The sequence below is a fragment of the Seriola dumerili genome, unplaced genomic scaffold (assembly GCF_002260705.1).
Source record: "Seriola dumerili isolate Sdu_G_001 unplaced genomic scaffold, Sdu_1.0 BDQW01000273.1, whole genome shotgun sequence".
NCBI lineage: Eukaryota > Metazoa > Chordata > Actinopteri > Carangiformes > Carangidae > Seriola > Seriola dumerili.
The window spans coordinates 783,820-802,104 of NW_019174528.1; the positions used below are offsets into that span (position 1 = coordinate 783,820).

Below are 18,285 nucleotides of genomic sequence, written 5' to 3' on the forward strand. Positions count from 1 at the left end.
AATCATCCATCCATCAATCATCCATCAATCATCCATCAATCATCCATCAATCATCCATCCACCCATCCATCAATCATCCATCAATCATCCATCCATCAATCATCCATCAATCATCCATCAATCAATCATCCATCAATCATCCATTATGATCAATCATCCATCAATCATCCATCAATCATCCATCCTCCCTGTAGGAAATGTATATTCATCATCAAATAGATCCATGAGAACCAGTGCGTTGATTCATATTTAATCGTTGACATTCATTTACAAACCTTCAGCTCGTTACAGCTCATTATCATAATTAGTCCAGAGCTGCTTCTTGACTCTTTGATCTTGAACGACAGATTCTTCACAGATGAAAATGTGAAAAGAGGAAAACACTTGACACTTCTTCATTTTGGAATGATGAAACCTTTCTAATTATTATTGACCTTTAGGACGAAGAGGTTACTGGAGGTCAGGATGTACAGTCTCTCATTGGTCGCTCTGAAGCCCAGGATGGGTTTGTCCGAGTCCAGACTGGCCACCTGTTGCTTGGCGACCTGCCCTACCTGACGTCCCTGCTTCCTGTTGAAGAGCACGGTTTCCACCGGCGACGGCTGTCTGTAGATGAAGGCGCGGCGGAGACACTCGCACAGAGACGCGTAGGAGAAGTTCGGAGCACAGGTCGCAAACTTTTTGTCCCTTTTGGACGCCTGAACGTAGCCTGAGGAGACAGAGAGACATCAGGACAGAGACATCAGGACTGAGACATCAGGTCAGAGACATCAGGACAGAGACATCAGGTCAGAGACATCAGGACAGAGACATCAGGACTGAGACATCAGGACAGAGACATCAGGACAGAGACATCAGGTCAAAGACATCAGGTCAGAGACATCTGGTCTGAACTGGTCTGAACTGGTCTGAACTGGACCTTGGACTGGGCTCGTTCTGAAGTGGAGGTGAGGACACAGAGTGAAAGAGCAAAGGGAGAGAACAATGAAGACAGAGGCTGATTTTCTACCAACGAAGAAGAGGCATCTTTTTTTAACTGAAGTACTAAAATCAGTGCATTTCATGGTCTCCAGTAACCACGGTAACACTCAGCCTTTCTCAGTCTCTTTACCCAGATTTTCTGAGCCTCATGTAAACACACAGAACCATCAGAACGACAGAGCAACTAGATCTGTCTGCCATGTTTCTAACCACGAGCATGTGACCACGTGACCACGTGACCATGTGACCACGTGACCATGTGACCACGTGACCACGACAAAGACTTGAGACAGAGGGAGAGTCACTGATGTAAGAACAAGACATCACACAGAGACGAGTTTTCATATTTAAAGTCACTCGGACTGAAAGTGAAACTTCAGAGTCGCTCCACCACACACACACACACACACACACACACACACTAAAAGAAGTGAGGAGGCAGAAGGTCGGGGGTTGGGAATAAATCGGATTACTGACGAGCTGCATGTAAACGTGATTACCCTCGAAACCTGCTCCGACTTAACTGGTCACTGAAGTGAGAGCAGGCGGCCATGACGGTGCGTTTCAGTCCCATGACACTTCAAATTAAATCTAATGTGTAACTGAAGACAAAAGGAAGCTGCTGGGTTTACTTCAGGTCACAGAGAAAACTCCTTAATGTGTGACGACGTATCAGAGTCGACATGTAACAGGAAATCTCAAAAAGTAAATTGAACAGACTGGTTTCGACCACAGGGCGTGGGGTCACCATGACCTTGACCTTTGACCCTTAGCCATGAAATTGTAATCACTTCATGCTTGAGTCCTAGTGGATGGTTGTGCCAAATCTGAAGAAATTCTCTCAAGGTGCTACTGAGACATGACGTTAACAAGGCCCAAACTGTGTGTTGTGAGGTCACCATGCCCGTGACCTTTGACCTTTGAGCTCCAAAATCTAATCACTTCATCCTTGAGTGCTAGTGAATGTTTGTGCTAAACTTGAAGCCGTTCTGTCAAGGTGTTACTGAGATATCGCGTCCATGAGAATGAGACAGAAAGACGAACAACATGAAAACAAAATGGCGGCTCTGACTGTCGCCGGCGTGGAGGAATAAAAACATGTTTCCTGTCAGAGCTACGGTCTCAAACAGCAGCTGCTGTCCACAGCTCTCAGGGTTTGTCTGACTGAAGCATGAGAACAGGTGTTTTTCAGGTGAAGCTCTTACCCAGGGCGTTGAAGGTGGCGACGTGCTCCCACATGTCACTGGGCCGGTCGGGACGAGGCTGCCACACCAGAGCGTCCACGTCGTGTCGGAGACAGAGACAAGGCATCTCAGACGGGTTCACGTCGACTGTGAACAGGTACTGATGGCTGCCCAGGTTCACCTGGAGACACAGGGAGGGGGGGGGGGACAGGTGTGGGTGTGAGGATTCTGCAGGTCTGGGATCAGGACCAAGGACAGAGACACATGAACCACTGAGGAACAGACCTGTTTATAGTAAAGGTGATTTCTCAAGCTCCGCCTCCTCTGTATGATGCAATTGTTAAACTACTGTTCCCATCATCCTTATATCTTAAACACCGTTCATCAGGTTGATTGATTTGTGATTGAAGCATCAAAAAAATAAACCTCAAAATCAATAATCCATCAACAGATCAATCAGAGAACATGAAGAATGACGACACTCACACGTGTGGCGTGTTCTGTTTGACTTATTTAAACCAGGAGGACGGTCGCTGCCTCACTGGACCTGTGTTTAGCCTTCGTTTATTTATATATTTAATTACTTAATTACACATCTACATATTTACTGGTAAATTTAACATTTGTTTTCAAACATATTTATTATGTTTTGCTGTTTAGGCAGAAAACAAAGGTTCCAAAGGGAGAATAAGGAGAAGAAATGAAGGTAAAGAACCAAATGAAAGGTGAGGAGTCTTCAGTTCATTGTGAGTGCAGCTCCCACAACTGTAGAATTAACTTCTTTCCAATCACCATTCAAAACAAAACGGACATTTTTTCATATTTACTGGCAGAAGATAAAAAGCTTGTTGCTCCCAGAATCAGTATCAGCTGATCGGGTTCCCAGCGTTTCTCAAAAGCAACGAAAAACTGTAGAAAACGTGTTGAATTTACTGCGTGAACAGAAAGAAAGAGAGAAATTATTAAATTTAATTCAACTTCATTTTCTTTTCTTGATCTTAATTTCTCTCATTTTATTTTTCACAGGTTTGTTGATGTTCATGATTTTGTCCTTATTGCTGATTGATTTTAAAATAATAATAATAATAACAACAACAACAACAACATCATCATGAAACAGGGATGAAGATTGTGAGTGTGACATCACACCGCCTGTGTGAGGTTTTGCTGATATTTCCGTCCGACTCCATTTGTTTTGGAGGGAAAATGACCGTCGCTGTGACATAATCGCTCCTCGACATGTGACCGTTCACACCGATCAGTCGGAGTCAGCCCACGTCCCGGTGTCTCAGAGACAGCGCTGTCCTCCCCGGCTCACTGTCACATGACAGGCACTGAGGACTCAGCGTGAACAGCCCGTATGTTGGTGGTCGGCGGTTGATGGTTGATGGTTGACGGTTGCTCACAGTGACAGGCTGTTTAGAATCCATCACTCCTCCACTCTGGAAATCATTTTGACTCGCAGCGTGTGACAGTTTCACTCAAACCTCAGTGAAGACTGTCGACTGACAGCGCCGCCGCTGCCGGAGTCAACCATAGTCAGGAACAATAACACATGACAAGAGAGAATAACTACACAGAATTAAATTCACTGAAATCAGGAGGTTTCGTGTTTAACTCCTCTCTGCTCTGAGGCTGTGTCTGTATCTTACAGGAAACTTGTATTTTCTTCTGTAAAGAGATTAAAGTCAGGGAACTACAAACATGTGGAATGTGTCTATAAGCTGCTTAAAACGCAAAATATAGAAAAAATAATGGGATTTATTTTAACGGTGCTGTTCATTCAGTCGACTTCAACTCAACACAAGTGAGAGCGTCAGGTCTCTGCCTCTCGTCTCCCATCAACAGAACAAACAGAGGAACAGCAACAGAAAGTCTGTTCACTGAGCAGCTGAGAGTCTAAAAGGAAGTAAAATAAAAGATTTCCCGTTTGATTCATTTTTGCAGGAGTTTCCTGAACCTTCAAAATAAAAAATAAAATAGGATAAATGATATTCCAGATACTGAAGCCTCTAAATGTCGTGGTGGTGTGAACAAAAAGACGTGGAGCCCAAAACACTGAAAACAGGAAGCTGAAAGCATCACACAAATAAAACCTTGAATCACCAGAATAAGTTAAAGATGCTGTGATCACGTCTAGAGATCTTTAAATCTGAGTCTCGGTGTTTGTGTTTCTGAGGACGTCGCTGCTGAAAGAGGATGTGGTTTAATAACTCGGCTCACACTCCTTATGAAGAGTAAATATGATCTTATGGATGAACTGTTTTACACTGACTCACCTCTCCTTCAGGATCTCACACCTGACTCTCAGTGAGAGCTGCTGCAGGAGAACATATGGAAACTGGAAACTAGCGTCTGGCAGTAAACTCAGCTCCGACACCTTCATTAAGTCTCCAGGATCATTTCATTTTCAGTCTCAGTGACTGACAGTTGTTCCTGTATGACTAACACCTGGCTCTGCCTTCACTCTCACCTGGTCTGGGTCTGAGAATGAAACCGTTTCTTCTTGTTACCTGCCACATTCATAGGAAAAGGAAGAATCGGATCATGAGCTTTTCATCTCCCTGTTACAGCACAGCGTCTCCTCGGCCTCCGGCTGCTGCTCATTCTCTCAGATATCATCTGTTCCTGTCTGAACTAAACCAACAGGAGAAATCTCTTTCTGCTCTGCTTCGGTTTCTGACGAGGAGGATTAACCTTTGAACCCAGAATCTAAATTCCTGCTGATTCTTTACACTATCTGCAAAACCAGGATCTGCTATTGAAAATAAAGAGAGAGAAAACATCAGAGACGAGATCAGATGTTGATGCCCTGGACTCTCAGCTGTCTGTCAGTATTAAACTCCACACTTTCAATGGATTGAATCGTTGTGTTATCTTTCTGTATAATTCATGTTTTATGTCTTTTATCCTCTTGTGAACATGTTGCAGTAAAATGGCAAAAACTTTTGTAAATCCATAAATAAATAAATCAAATCAGGAAAGGTAAAGTATTAAAGCCAATAACGTGTTGTACTCTATTATATGTGGTACGGGTTTAACCCTGTGAGGTGGACCGATGTTTTTGTTAATATCTTTACAATAATTGTCTTGTTGAGGTTTCACGACTGACACAATATGAAGAACTACAAATACACTCTGAATAGAGAGTAAATGACTTGTACTCGTCCTCCGTCTGAAAAAGCTTTTTAGTGAACTCTCTTTCTATCAAAGGGGCTTTGAGGAAAGGAAATGAGACGCTGTCATTACAAAATCAAAAGCAAATGCACCTGAACACAGAGGCCACATGTCTGTAACATCAGCTGAAATACCATCTGTCTGTCTCAGTCAGTGCTGCCGTCATGCTGCTGCTGCTGCTGCTGCTGCTGCTGCTGCTGCTGCTCACCACTCCACAGCCGGAGGAACAATCCTGATTTACTTACACTCAGACGCTGAACTTTGTCTTTTCAAACCACTAAAGTGCTTTTTCTGTTGACTGTAGAGAAACCAGCTGCATCAGGATGACCTTTAATATCACTCAGTCTGGTCTGGGGTCATAGCGGAGAGCCGCTGTCGGTCCGTCCAATCAGAGCGGAGAGAAGGGGATTGTTTTAAAGCTGATATCTGGAAGAATCTTAAATGAGTGGTGGGAGACGCTCTATTGTCACATCTGTCCTGGGTTAGACTCACATCTGTCCTGAGTTAGTCACATCTGTCCTGAGTTAGAGTCACATCTGTCCTGGGTTAGACTCACATCTGTCCTGAGTTAGACTCACATCTGTCCTGGGTTAGATTCACATCTGTCCTGGGTTAGTCAGTCCTGGGTTAGATTCACATCTGTCCTGAGTTAGTCACATCTGTCCTGAGTTAGAGTCACATCTGTCCTGGGTTAGACTCACATCTGTCCTGAGTTAGACTCACATCTGTCCTGGGTTAGATTCACATCTGTCCTGGGTTAGTCATATCTGTCCTGAGTTAGACTCACATCTGTCCTGGGTTAGATTCACATCTGTCCTGAGTTAGTCACATCTGTCCTGAGTTAGAGTCACATCTGTCCTGGGTTAGACTCACATCTGTCCTGAGTTAGACTCACATCTGTCCTGGGTTAGATTCACATCTGTCCTGGGTTAGTCATATCTGTCCTGAGTTAGACTCACATCTGTCCTGGGTTAGATTCACATCTGTCCTGAGTTAGTCACATCTGTCCTGAGTTAGACTCACATCTGTCCTGGGTTAGACTCACATCTGTCCTGGGTTAGATTCACATCTGTCCTGGGTTAGATTCACATCTGTCCTGGGTTAGTCATATCTGTCCTGAGTTAGACTCACATCTGTCCTGGGTTAGATTCACATCTGTCCTGAGTTAGTCACATCTGTCCTGAGTTAGTCACATCTGTCCTGAGTTAGACTCACATCTGTCCTGAGTTAGACTCACATCTCGTCTGTATTTGCTGTAAGTTTCTCACAAGAGCTTCCAGAAGAAGTACAGACAGACGACTGTCGTGTCTCTGACTGAATATGAAAGAAACATGTTCATGTGCAGCACGAGGAGCAAACACATCACTGTCTGTCGAGAGGAATCAGATAAAATAATGTTGCCTGTTGTTTCAGTCCAGCCAGAGAAAAGTCAACAATCCACTACTTTAGTTCATATTTATTAGGAAATGACATTAATGGTATATTAAACATTACTCAGTGCTATCTAAGGCTGCACGACATGCAAAAAAAAAATTATTATTATAATTGTGCAGCTCTTGTGCTGTTTTCTCATGACATTCAAAAGTGATGTTACATTAATTTAGAGCAGCTGCTGCATCTTTGACGAGTTCTGGTAATAATAATAATAACAAACTGCTCCTTCCTCTCAGTAGATCAATATTCCAGTCAGCAGCTGCAGAGCTACATGCTACCTGTCTGAATCTGACCTGAGGTGATCACCTGGATCATTTCTCTGTGGAAAGATCCATCTCTCTCTCCCCACATCAAGTTCCACGAGTTACTTCCTCCTCAGAGACGCCATCTTTAACCCAGAGGAAATAATACGCCACCATGAGCATGTGGAGTCGCTTTAATGCAGTTTGGCCAAATTAAAGAATGAATGTGAATGAACTGCAGCTGTAAGTTCTTATTATAACTGGTGAAATAAACTTTCACCCTCTCCAGCCTGTGAACACACTGTTGGTTATTTCTGACACAAACATGATCATTCAGAGCTACTAGTGATTCTAATATAAAATCAATATCCTTCTTATTTTAACAAAAAAAAAAAGATTTCATTTATATTTTGTGATATAAATAATAATATAAAACTTCAAGTGTTTTCAAAAGATTTCAAAATCTTCTCTACAAATAAAAGCCTCCATGTTGTTCTGAGGCTCTGCAGCCGAAGCCGTCAGTAGCTACAGATACACTCCTTTATAAAAGCTATGACAGACGTGGTCGGTGGATATGACTCAGGCCTCCTCCGGTGAACAAACATAAAAACTCTTCTTCATCTTTTCAGCTGGGACTGGAACCAACACGAAGCGTCTCAGCCGAGCTGCACAATTAATAGACGGAGCCACGGTTTTCAGCTGAGAGGTTTTTAAAAAGGAGGTGGGTTTGGACTGGAGCATTAAGGTGGATACAAAGAAAAGAACGGTATACAGCTTCCTGGATGAGATACATCCACACACACACACACACACACACACACACACCTGTCTACACTCACATGTTCACACACATGTGGAACAAACAGAGCAGCGTCCTTCACACAGCTGATAGGTCTGATTTAAGGGCAGCAGCTTCTGCTCAGTAAATGGAGGCAGAAACATAAAGAGCTTTTATAAACACCAGGAAGAATCAGGCAGAAACACTGAGCCTCATATTCAACACTCATTATTCGCCTTTCATTACATAATCAAAGGGCTCGTGTTTTTCTGTTGAGAGTGGAATTCTTCACCATCAACACAGAAACTATTTAGTGCCAATGAAACAGAGAAAGTGAAAGAGGAGCATCAGTGATGGACGGAGACTAATGTCCAAACATGAATGGAGCTTTTGTAAAGTGCGATTCATCTGCTTTGGGAAAAGAAAAACATGAACTTATTCTCATTATTCAGTATTTTCAAAACACAGAGGAAAGGTTGCTGCTTAGAGAAATGCTTACGTCACGAAGCGGAGTGTTTTCATTTAGCTTTTTATGCTAATTTTGAAAGCGTACGTGTCACTTCCTCACGTCCATCTAAGGATTTTAGGAAGCTCTGATGTCTAAGGTTAGTATAATCCAGGTTTTTTCAAACTAAAACAGACTTTCTCTTCAATCTGCAACATGTGACGTACGTTTCTCACCTTGGGGAAAATAACAGCAGTTTTTCCTCACATGCTCCGGATGGAGCAACAACACAAGCTTCCTGCTTTTTTAAGAACAAACCTTCCGCTGCTTCAGAGAGGTTGGAAAAGTAATTGAAGTACAAGGAGGAGATTTCAGCGGGCAGCCTTTCAGATTAAATGTTTGCACACCTTCATACCAGAGCTTCTCCTGAAGGTTACTGCTGTAAGGAACACACACCTGAGTCTCACTCAACTCACCTGGTAAAACAAGGTTTACAGAGTGAAGGACGTTAGCTCACGTACGCCTCGTTTAAAGCTCCTCAGTCAGACCCAGACTCAGAGGAGTCAGAACCAGAGACTAGCAGACGGATCAGAACGGTTAGCATAGTTAGCATCTTTTTAGAATGGTTAGCGTAGATAGCATCTCGTCAGAACGGTTAGCTTTGTGAGCAAAGAGCCTCAGTCAGACCCAGACTCAGATGAGGAGTCTGTTGAGACCAGACTCAGAGACTATATGTTTGGACACAGGTCAACAAGTCCACAGCGTCCTCTGTGCAAAAGGCAAAGAGTCGAGACGTGACTCAGGTGTGACCGTACAACAATGAAAAACCTGGAAACAACAACGTGAAAAATGTAGAAAACAAAAATAAAAATGTGGACTTCTCTAACCACCGGATAACTCTGCAGAGCGACACAATTTATTCTCTGCCTGATCTCTGATAGAAAGAGACGTCGGCCACAACGGTGCAACTTCTTACTATTCGAGTCACGAGGGTGGAGGAGGGAAATGAAGTGGGTGCGCCTGTTCATTCTTTACTGGTCCTTTGTCGAGCTCCCTGGGCAAGTGGCTTGTCAAAGGGCAAGGCCAGCAGTGGCTCGCTCAGCGTTTGGGGGGTTGATGTGGCTCAGGTTGGAGTTACTGGAGAATCAGAGTGAAGGAGAGAGGCGTTACTCACCACCTGAGTGGGTCGGAGAGATTCTCCATCGAAGTGTGTGAGGCTGGAGCTGTCTTCTGGGAAGCCATCACAGTCCTCCAGCTCCTGAGAGTTACAAGGAGGCTTGTCCCTGTCAGGGTTCCCGTTCTGTACAAAGAGAAGGAACAGGACAACAGCAGCCGCAGTTACAACTTGTTTTGCATTTATTAGCATGTAAAAGGCTTGATCTGCGCTGAGGGCCTCCAGTTCAAGTGGGCCCAGATGATGCTAATAGAGGCTGAGGGCGGGAGAGGAAGTGGCTGAAAACGCTGTCGAACACGAGGCCGGGAGCGACTCTGGAGACCGGAGCGTGGTGATGAGCACAAGACGTCAGGAGGAGGAAGGAGAAGAAGAGCAGCTCAGAGCAGCTGAAGAGGAACGTGACAGAGACAAGAGGCCACAGAGGAGGGGGGGGGCTTAATAAAAAGGTATAGAAGGTCATGAGAAAACCTCCAGAGGAAACCAGACAAGACAAAGACAAGCTTCATGAAAGTTTCATGGCTGAGTCATCTCCTCCAACACACACTGATTTAACACCCAGATGATTCAACCAGACAAGTGGCAGCAGGGTTGGAGAATATGTTGATATATATATTATATATATATTTATATATATACTGTGAAAATTCACTGTCAGATATTTTTACCATCTGTTTACACCAAGATATTCATCGCTTTAATATTCTAGGGTGAATTATAGTTGAGCTAAGTTTTAATGTAACATTACATTTTTATTTGATTAATGTGAACTGATTAATTAATTAAGTATTTAACTCACTGGATTAAGCACAAATGAGTTTTAATTATCACCATTTTCCCCCAAATTTTTGAAATATACACACAATCCAAAGTTTTTTCAGCGTGATGCTCAAAGCACAATGTCAACTTTGGAAAGAAAATATCTCAAATTTTAAAAAGGCCAATTTCCATTCTAACTCAAGGAAAAGTAAACTGCTGCTCCTTTAGTATCTGTAACACACGATGGTGCAGAGAGCCGTGCGTCAGGTGCAGCGCTGCAGTTATCAGTGTCATGTCTCAGCCTCACCAGGTCTTCAGAGGTCAGGTGGGTCAGTCTCTGGTGGATCAGGGCGGCCTGCTCGTCACTCATCACATGCTCTCCCCTCCTGTCGCCCATCACCAGCTCCGGCCACACGGGTCCCTCACTGCGCTTCTGCAAGGTCACCTCCAGACTGAGGACACACACACACACACACACACACACACACACACACACACACACACACACACACACACACACACACACAGTCATTTCCTGTCAGCCTGGATTTTAATTAAATATGGATTTTGTTCATCACTCACTTTATTTATTCACGTACTTTATTGTGATGATGCTTTATTCTATTTTATTTGTTCTTTTATTATAAATCGTCTTATGTTTGTTTTTGTTTGTTCATGTTATTGTTGCTTTTTTAATCTATTTTATCATTTTTCTTTTCAGCTCATCAGTCGTTGGTGACGCTCTTTGAACTGCAGTGACCTGTATGAAAAGTGCTGTACAAATAAGTTTGATTGATTGATGATTGATTGGAGACTTCCTCTAACCTTAACCATCACTAGTACCTGCCTAAACCGTTAAAACACGTCACGTCCCCCAATGAGACATATATATGTAAATGACACACACAGACAGGCCGAGCTCATTTCCTGGTTTCCTAAATGCCACAACTGACAAGATGCTTCCAAGTCTCTGGAAACTGTCAGAGCTTTCTATGAACCACAGACGAAACACTTGAGAATGAGAGCGATGCAATCAGCCGGTAAACATCCAATCAGCAGCCTGGTGGGATAAAACACAGAGCTGATGAGAAGGACCAGAGGAGAGCGTGAAGAGTTACTCACTGAGTCTGACCCACTTTGACTCACATCATCTTCCTCAGTGAGAGAGAGGTGTGTGAAGGTGACCGGCAGAATAAATCAAACCAGAGACGCCGAGAAGAAAACAGAACAAAAAGCAGAAGAGTTGAAGTCAGTCACATGTTTCTCTCCTCTTTACAACATGTTTAATCAACTGAAGTGATGAAGATCATCATGAAAATTACTGCAACATCATCATCATCTGCTCATATCACGCAGCATGAGATGAGTTTGAGTTTTTATCTATTTGCTAATTTATTGTAATAAGTTGTGCTTTGATTAGAGCTGCACTAATTACACAGTTAATCAGCTGTTAAAAAACGAAATCAACAACTGTTCAACTATTGATAACTCTTTATATTTCAAGAGAAAATACAAAACTGTGACAAATGAAAATGTTTTCTCAGTCTTCACAATAAATATGAATATGTTGGATTGTTGTTTTTGTTTTATAAATATTTTACAGACCAGAGACCGAATCAATCAGGAAATAACTGATGGAATGATGAATAATTTAATTCTAATTAGATTAGTTAATTCTAATCAATAGTTAACAAGAGTAATTGGTCAGATTTAAAAATGATTTATTATCACAGAGAAGTCAAACTGAGTGAGTGTCTGTTGTTATAAACGTCTTATAGACCAAAGGATGAATTGATTGGGAAATAATTGATAAAATGTAAAAATCATTTAAGTCCAATTGTAATTAATCAATAATTAAAAAGAATAATTGTTAGTTTCAGCTCTAATTTTGATATTTGAATTTTCTGCCTGAGATTTTTAAATAATTGATCATCTATATTTATTAAGTGTCTGTCAGGTTTTGTTGTTAATTATGAAAATCTAATTAATGAATAAATCAATCGTTATTTCTACACAGATCATTTTAATTACTGACAGTAATTAAGGTCGTTCTGTCGTTCCACACGGAGTCTTTACACCGAGCGGAGGGTGAGTCGACGCGTCAGTCTGTTCATTAATTCTCAGCAGAATAATGTTAATGACGATCAGTCTTCAAAGATTCAAGGAAAAAGAGGAATAAATTAGAATTAAATTAAAATGACATTATCTTCCTCGTTACATCAGCCTGTGCATATTCTCATTTGTCCAGGTCATAGTATCCTAAAGGAGTTTAAATCGAAGAAACAACTGGACTTGATTATTTGTCTGGGAAGGCGTTTCACCTCTCATCCAAGAGGCTTCATCAGTTCATGTACGCATCTGACCAGGCTGGGACTGGTCCAGGTGAAACGCCTTCCCAGACAAATAATCACGTCCAGTTGTTTCGATTTAAACTCCTTTAGGGTTCCTCGTTACATGTTTTACATTTATGCGTTTTGCCCAGAGCGATGAAAACTCACATTTATAGTTGCAGCGAAACGGTTTGTATTAAACAAGGAGAGAATAATGAACCACGCTTCATCATGTTCCTGTTCCTGAACTCTCTGACGCCGTTTGGTCCGAGTTCAGGCAAATTTAAATCTCTTTGGGTTCCAGTTCGACCAGTAATATTACTCAGGAGAAACACAGATGTTACGTTTGTTTCCAGCAGGATTTCACAGAAAGTCCTGAACTGATCTGCTCCAGACCTGGTGGAGGGATGGGTCACGGGCCAGAGAAGAATCCATTATATTTTGGTGCAGATCCAGTTAAAGGGCGGAAACCTGGGTTTTTTTTCTTTTCCTTCTTTACTCCTCCGGTGGCCATTTTGTTTTCAGGTTGTCCATCCGACCCATTCGCACAATATCTCAGCAACACCTTGAAGGAACTTCTTCAAACTTGACAAACATTCAGTAGAACTCAAGGATGAACAGATTAGATTTTGGTGGCTAAAGGTCAAAGGTCAGTGTGACCTCACAAAACACAGTTTAGCCATGACAAAATTTCACACAAATGTTTAATATTTTCTCTGACTCTGGATAAACAGGATGTAACCTGGAACTATAGTCTGAGTGGCGGAGGGATACGAGCATGAAGAGGTGATTGTAGTATTTTTCTATTACGACAGTGAGACAGACGTGCAGCGTTGTTTGGCCTTGGTCATTCTACTTCCTTCTGATTTTGATTTTTTTTTTTCCCATGGATGAAAATAGTCGACCTCCTGCTGCAGCATGTTGCAGCTTCAATCTAAGAACATGTCATTTACACTCTGTTGTACTGAGGGATGTTAGAAAACAGATCTATATCTGAGCAACCATGAGAAGGTATGAGAGACACACAAAGGGCAGCTTCTTAATTCGGACGGAGCTCAGCTGTCTGTCCGCAAACCCATTGGTATTGAAAAACACACTCAACACAACCATGGTCATCCAGATGCAGTCCACACACACACACACACACACACACACACACACACACGGTCCAGGATCTCCATCTAAACTACATGTGTCTACTTTTTCTTTGTCTACCATATCGTCCTCCGTGCATCTTTGGAGAAACAGTCAACATCAAAATGAAGGTGTGATTTTCTCCAGACATCTACAGCTTAAAGGGTCTAGAGGGTCACAGAGATACAGAGAGAGAGAGAGAGAGAGAGAGAGAGAGAGAGAGAGAGAGAGAGAGAGGGTCACAGGCTGGAATCATCGACCACCAAACGATGGTAAAATTGATCCCTGGTAGAAAAGCAGCGATAAGCTGAAAGAATATGAAATAGGAAATAAATAAAACTTAATCAGACAGACAGACAGACAGACAGACAGACAGACAGACAGACAGACTCTGAACTTATCAAGGATTATCAGGACACAGTCCATGTAACATGTTAAACTGAAAGTAGAACTGAGTATAACGGGACAGGAAGCAGAGGTGGAGCGGTGATAGAGACACATGAAAGGTCTAAAAGTGGAGGATATGACTCAACTCACATTCACGACCGGTTTCATAGAATCGCTGCTTAGGAAAACTATTCAAGCCCCTCTCTCCTTTCGTCATGTTTTATTGCTTTGAAACACTGAATCGCAGAGGATGTCATTTAAAAAGAAGAAGAAGAAGAAGAAGAGCCGGTCGACTGTTTCTCATCTAGAACTCCTCCTCCACCTCAATCTGAGGCTCAACAATCACGCCGACCTGCTTCTAAACAGAAGTTTGGTGTGGGAACATTTCCATCTGAGAAATAATGAAGCTCATTGTAAACATTGCAACGGCGTGTATAAGCGCCGCAGCTTCGGCTTGTTCTTTGTGAAGAGGTTTGGCTCAGAGCCTCGGGCTCCGCTGTCATTAGGAGCGCCGCATATCTTTTTTGTTCTGTTTAATAGCTAAACTTTAAACTTCCACTGCCTCGTTAAGGAGGATTGTTGTTGGACTATAATTTCTTCTTGGAATAAAGATTAATTTATTAATAAAATTAATAGTGAATCGATAATTATTAATTTTTCTGATGATCAAATAAGGAAATTTCTTCAAGTGCCCATCCCTAGTTCAGACCTGTTCAGACCTGGTAATAAACATCTGTCTCAGGTGATCTGATCACACGTGGTCAGCTCTAACTTCAGGTGTGAACACACCCAAGACTTAAGGACCCATCTGAGCTCCGATCACTCAGACCACATTCAGGAGGTCTGGACCACATGAGACCACATTCTTTGAGCAGTGTGAAGGTGAATGTGTCCTGGGTCACACGGAAGCACCGCGTCCTCTGACACCGTCTGATTTGTCCCAACACAGTTTATAATGAACACAAAATATTTTACCGTTTCAAATGGATAAAAGCTGATGTCACTGTGGAGCTGTGATCGTGATCCTCCAGTGTCGGTCAGTCTCAGACTTCACTGACTGACGAAAACCCCGGTCGAGGTCAGCACTTTTCCTGGCTGAAAACAGCCCTCTCTTCTCTGTGGTTTTTATTGCTTTGTTTTGTTTTGATGTTTGTACAGAACTTCATAACTGTTATAATAAATAATAAAGTTATTATTATTATTATTATTATTATTATTATTATTATATGTGAAATGAGTGGAAATGCAACGCTGTCATGTTCTAGTGGGACTGGACAAAATATTTCTTTCATAATCTGTTCAGAACATTTACACTTTGTGAGATCTACAGTTTTGATAAAAGATTGTTAGAGAATGAAAGATGAAGGAGGAAACTGCTCCCTGAAGTCAGAGGTTTGCGTCTCCCTGTTCACCTTGTTCACCTTGTTCAGACGTAATATTCAAACAAATTGAGATACTGATGTAATGAACTGAGGTTTCCACTGTCATGGCTGAAAACACTGAAGTCAAAGAACAATCCAGACTCCAGGTTTCTAACCTTTTGTTGTCTCTGATGATCCAGGCGCTGGCCTCGGGGTCTACAGGTGCAAACAGCTGGCCTTGCAGTAGAGGAGGAAAACCCTGGACTCCGATGCTGACGTTGTCGGCCGTCAGCCTGTACTGCACCTCCTCCTTGGTGATGCCCTCGGGGAGGCGCACACACACGGTGATGTCCTCCATCGTCTGCTGCCAGAAGTAAATGGGATCTGAAGCCAAACAGGAGAGAGACGGGTGGAGCTGAAGTTAACGACATCCAACACCACACAGGAAGTGACGGGAGCTACTGCTGAATATTTACACAGATGCAGATGGAAGTCTATTCAAATTAATTAATGATCAGATCACAAGAGGAGACGATGAGGAGACGATGAGGAGACGACGGCTTCTTAATCTTTTGTGAAATCAAACAATATATTTTTGTAATGTGGACTGTGTTTTTGAAGACATATATGACATATAATGTTTTTATATAACACAGACACATGATGATGAAATATCATCAACACCATGACTGAGTGTTTCCACCTTGAACTGCAGTGAACCAATCACAGTCTCATAAACACAGATTCAGACAGTCAGAGACTCATATGTCACAGACCTCAGGAACCAATCCTGTCAGCTTGTGGGGACGGGGGGCGGGGCTAAATACACCTGAAACCTTGTCAGTACAGAGACAGAGAGAGTTAGCATTAGCACAACTGCTAACACTGTGTCAGCCACTGCCAGTTAGCAAGCTAACAAACAGCATAAACAAATAAAAGATGCTAACTATGCTAACAGTTCTGAGAAGATGCTAACTAAGCTAACCGCTCTGACCCGTCTGCTAGTCTCTGGTTCTGGTCTCAGACTCCTCCTCTGAGTCTGGGTCTGACTGAGGCTCAAACATGTGGCTGAGTCTCTCTGATGTTTCCTCCTCTCACCATCTTGATGCTCTCTGATCTCTCACCTGTCCACCTGGAGCAACAGGTGGTGGGCGGGGCTCAAGGCCTGATCCAGATTTCTCAGTGAGGAAGTGAGAGGAGACGAGCTTCAGACCCAGTTTTCCAGTTAAACTAAATATTAAAATATTAAAATATGAATCATAGCAGAATACTAAAAAATGAAGTAATCAGAGAGGATCATTCAAATTAAAATACCAGTGATTTAGAGGCTTGTGCAGCATCAGTGGAGGTTTGCTTCTGTGTTTTCTAGTTTTCCTTATGTTTGTGACCATAAGTTACGGTTATGTGTGTTTTAAGAAGTTCAGTCAGTCAGCTGCTTCCTGTATTCACCTTTCCCACAAACATGATGGCTGCATTTCTGCTTCTTCTTCACAGGGAACAAATCTGTTCTCACCACTGCCCACATTGTTGAGAAGCCTGTGACGCAGCTCCTCAGCCGGCCTGGTGACATTTTGTGATCCTCCATCAAATATGTTTTGTTTCGTGCTGTTCTTTGTCAGTGACGTCCCCTGTGCCGTGCGGTCTGCCATAATGAAGCACAGAATTCGTCACAGCGCGTTGGCTTCGGTGGCGGGAACAGATGTAGACCCTCAATGAAGCAGAAGCCGGCAGCCATGTTTGTTAAAGCCTCGTCTCCTTCTCTTACTTCTCTCTAACAGATGCTCGATGAAATGACTTCAGCTGCCAAGTGCATCATCACAGCCGGAACAATCCCGACACTGTTCTGCAGCCTCGTGTTTGAATCACATTTTCAAGAAGGAGTCAGAGGTTGTTCACCGATAAATATCTCTGAAATTAAATCCCTTTGAATCCGATTCTGTCATCAACACAGTCCTGTTCACCTGCTCCCGACCTGGAGGGAGATTCAGGCTACGCTCCTCGCCGCGGGTGAAAGGTTTCCTCCTCTCTGTAATGAAGCTGCCAGGATTTTAAAAAGCAGCAGAAATAGTGTCTGCCTCCTTTCAGCAGCTGGAAACTCAATAATGAGACAAACTTCATTCACACTTTTATAAACAGAAAGTGGTTCACAGCAGAGAGACAGACGACCTGAGGAGCTCACTCTGTTCACATCATCAGGAGAGAGGAGAGAGGAGAGAGGAGAGAGGAGAGGAGAGAGGAGAGGGAGAGAGGAGAAGGAAGAGGAGAGAGGAGAGGAGAAGAGGAGAGAGGAGTAGGTAGGAGAGGAGAAGAGGAGAGAGGAGAGAGGAGAGAGGGAGAGGAAGAGGAGAGAGGAGAGAGGGAGAGGAGAGAGGAGAGGCAGAGGAAGAGAGGAGAGGAGAGAGGAGAGAGGAGAGAGGAGAGAGGAGGAGAGGAGAGGAGGAGAGAGGAGAGGAGAGGAGAGAGGAGAGAGGGGGAGGAGGAGAGGAAGAGGAGAGAGAGAGAGGAGAGAGGAGAGAGGAGAGGAGGAGAGAGGAGAGGAGAGGGAGGAAAGAGAGGAGAGGAGAAAGAGGGAGAGAGGGAGAGGAGAGGACGAGAGGGTAGAGGAGAAGGAGAAGAGGAGAGAGGAGAGGAGAGAGGAGAGGAGAGGAGAGAGGAGAGGAGAGGAGAGAGGAGAGAGAGAGAGGAGAGGAGAGGAGAGAGAGGAGAGGAGAGAGAGAGAGGAGAGGAGAGAGAGAGGAGAGGAGAGAGGAGAGAGGAGAGAGAGGGAGAGGAGAGAGGAGAGAGAGGAGAAGGACGAGAGGAGAGAGAGAGAGAGGGAGAGGAGAGAGGAGAGAGGAGAGGAGAGGAGAGGGAGAGGAGAGAGGAAGAGAGAGGAGAGAGGAGGAGAGAGGAGAGAGGAGAC

The 18,285-nt window shown here is 43.2% G+C and overlaps 1 protein-coding gene across 1 annotated transcript in view; it reads right to left on the bottom strand.

Annotated features, from left to right (window-relative positions):
* Nucleotides 1-234: 234 nt before the first annotated feature.
* The window catches only part of nudcd1 (NudC domain containing 1), a 28,205-nt gene continuing 10,154 nt past the window's right edge, over nucleotides 235-18,285 (bottom strand). The window contains exons 6-10 of the mRNA XM_022757348.1: nucleotides 15,560-15,767; nucleotides 10,479-10,623; nucleotides 9,416-9,541; nucleotides 2,187-2,346; nucleotides 235-709 (exon numbers count right to left, since the gene is read on the bottom strand). Of these exons, the coding sequence (XP_022613069.1) occupies nucleotides 420-709; nucleotides 2,187-2,346; nucleotides 9,416-9,541; nucleotides 10,479-10,623; nucleotides 15,560-15,767 (929 nt within the window). The 3' untranslated portion in view covers nucleotides 235-419. The remainder of the gene's footprint in view (nucleotides 710-2,186; nucleotides 2,347-9,415; nucleotides 9,542-10,478; nucleotides 10,624-15,559; nucleotides 15,768-18,285) is intronic.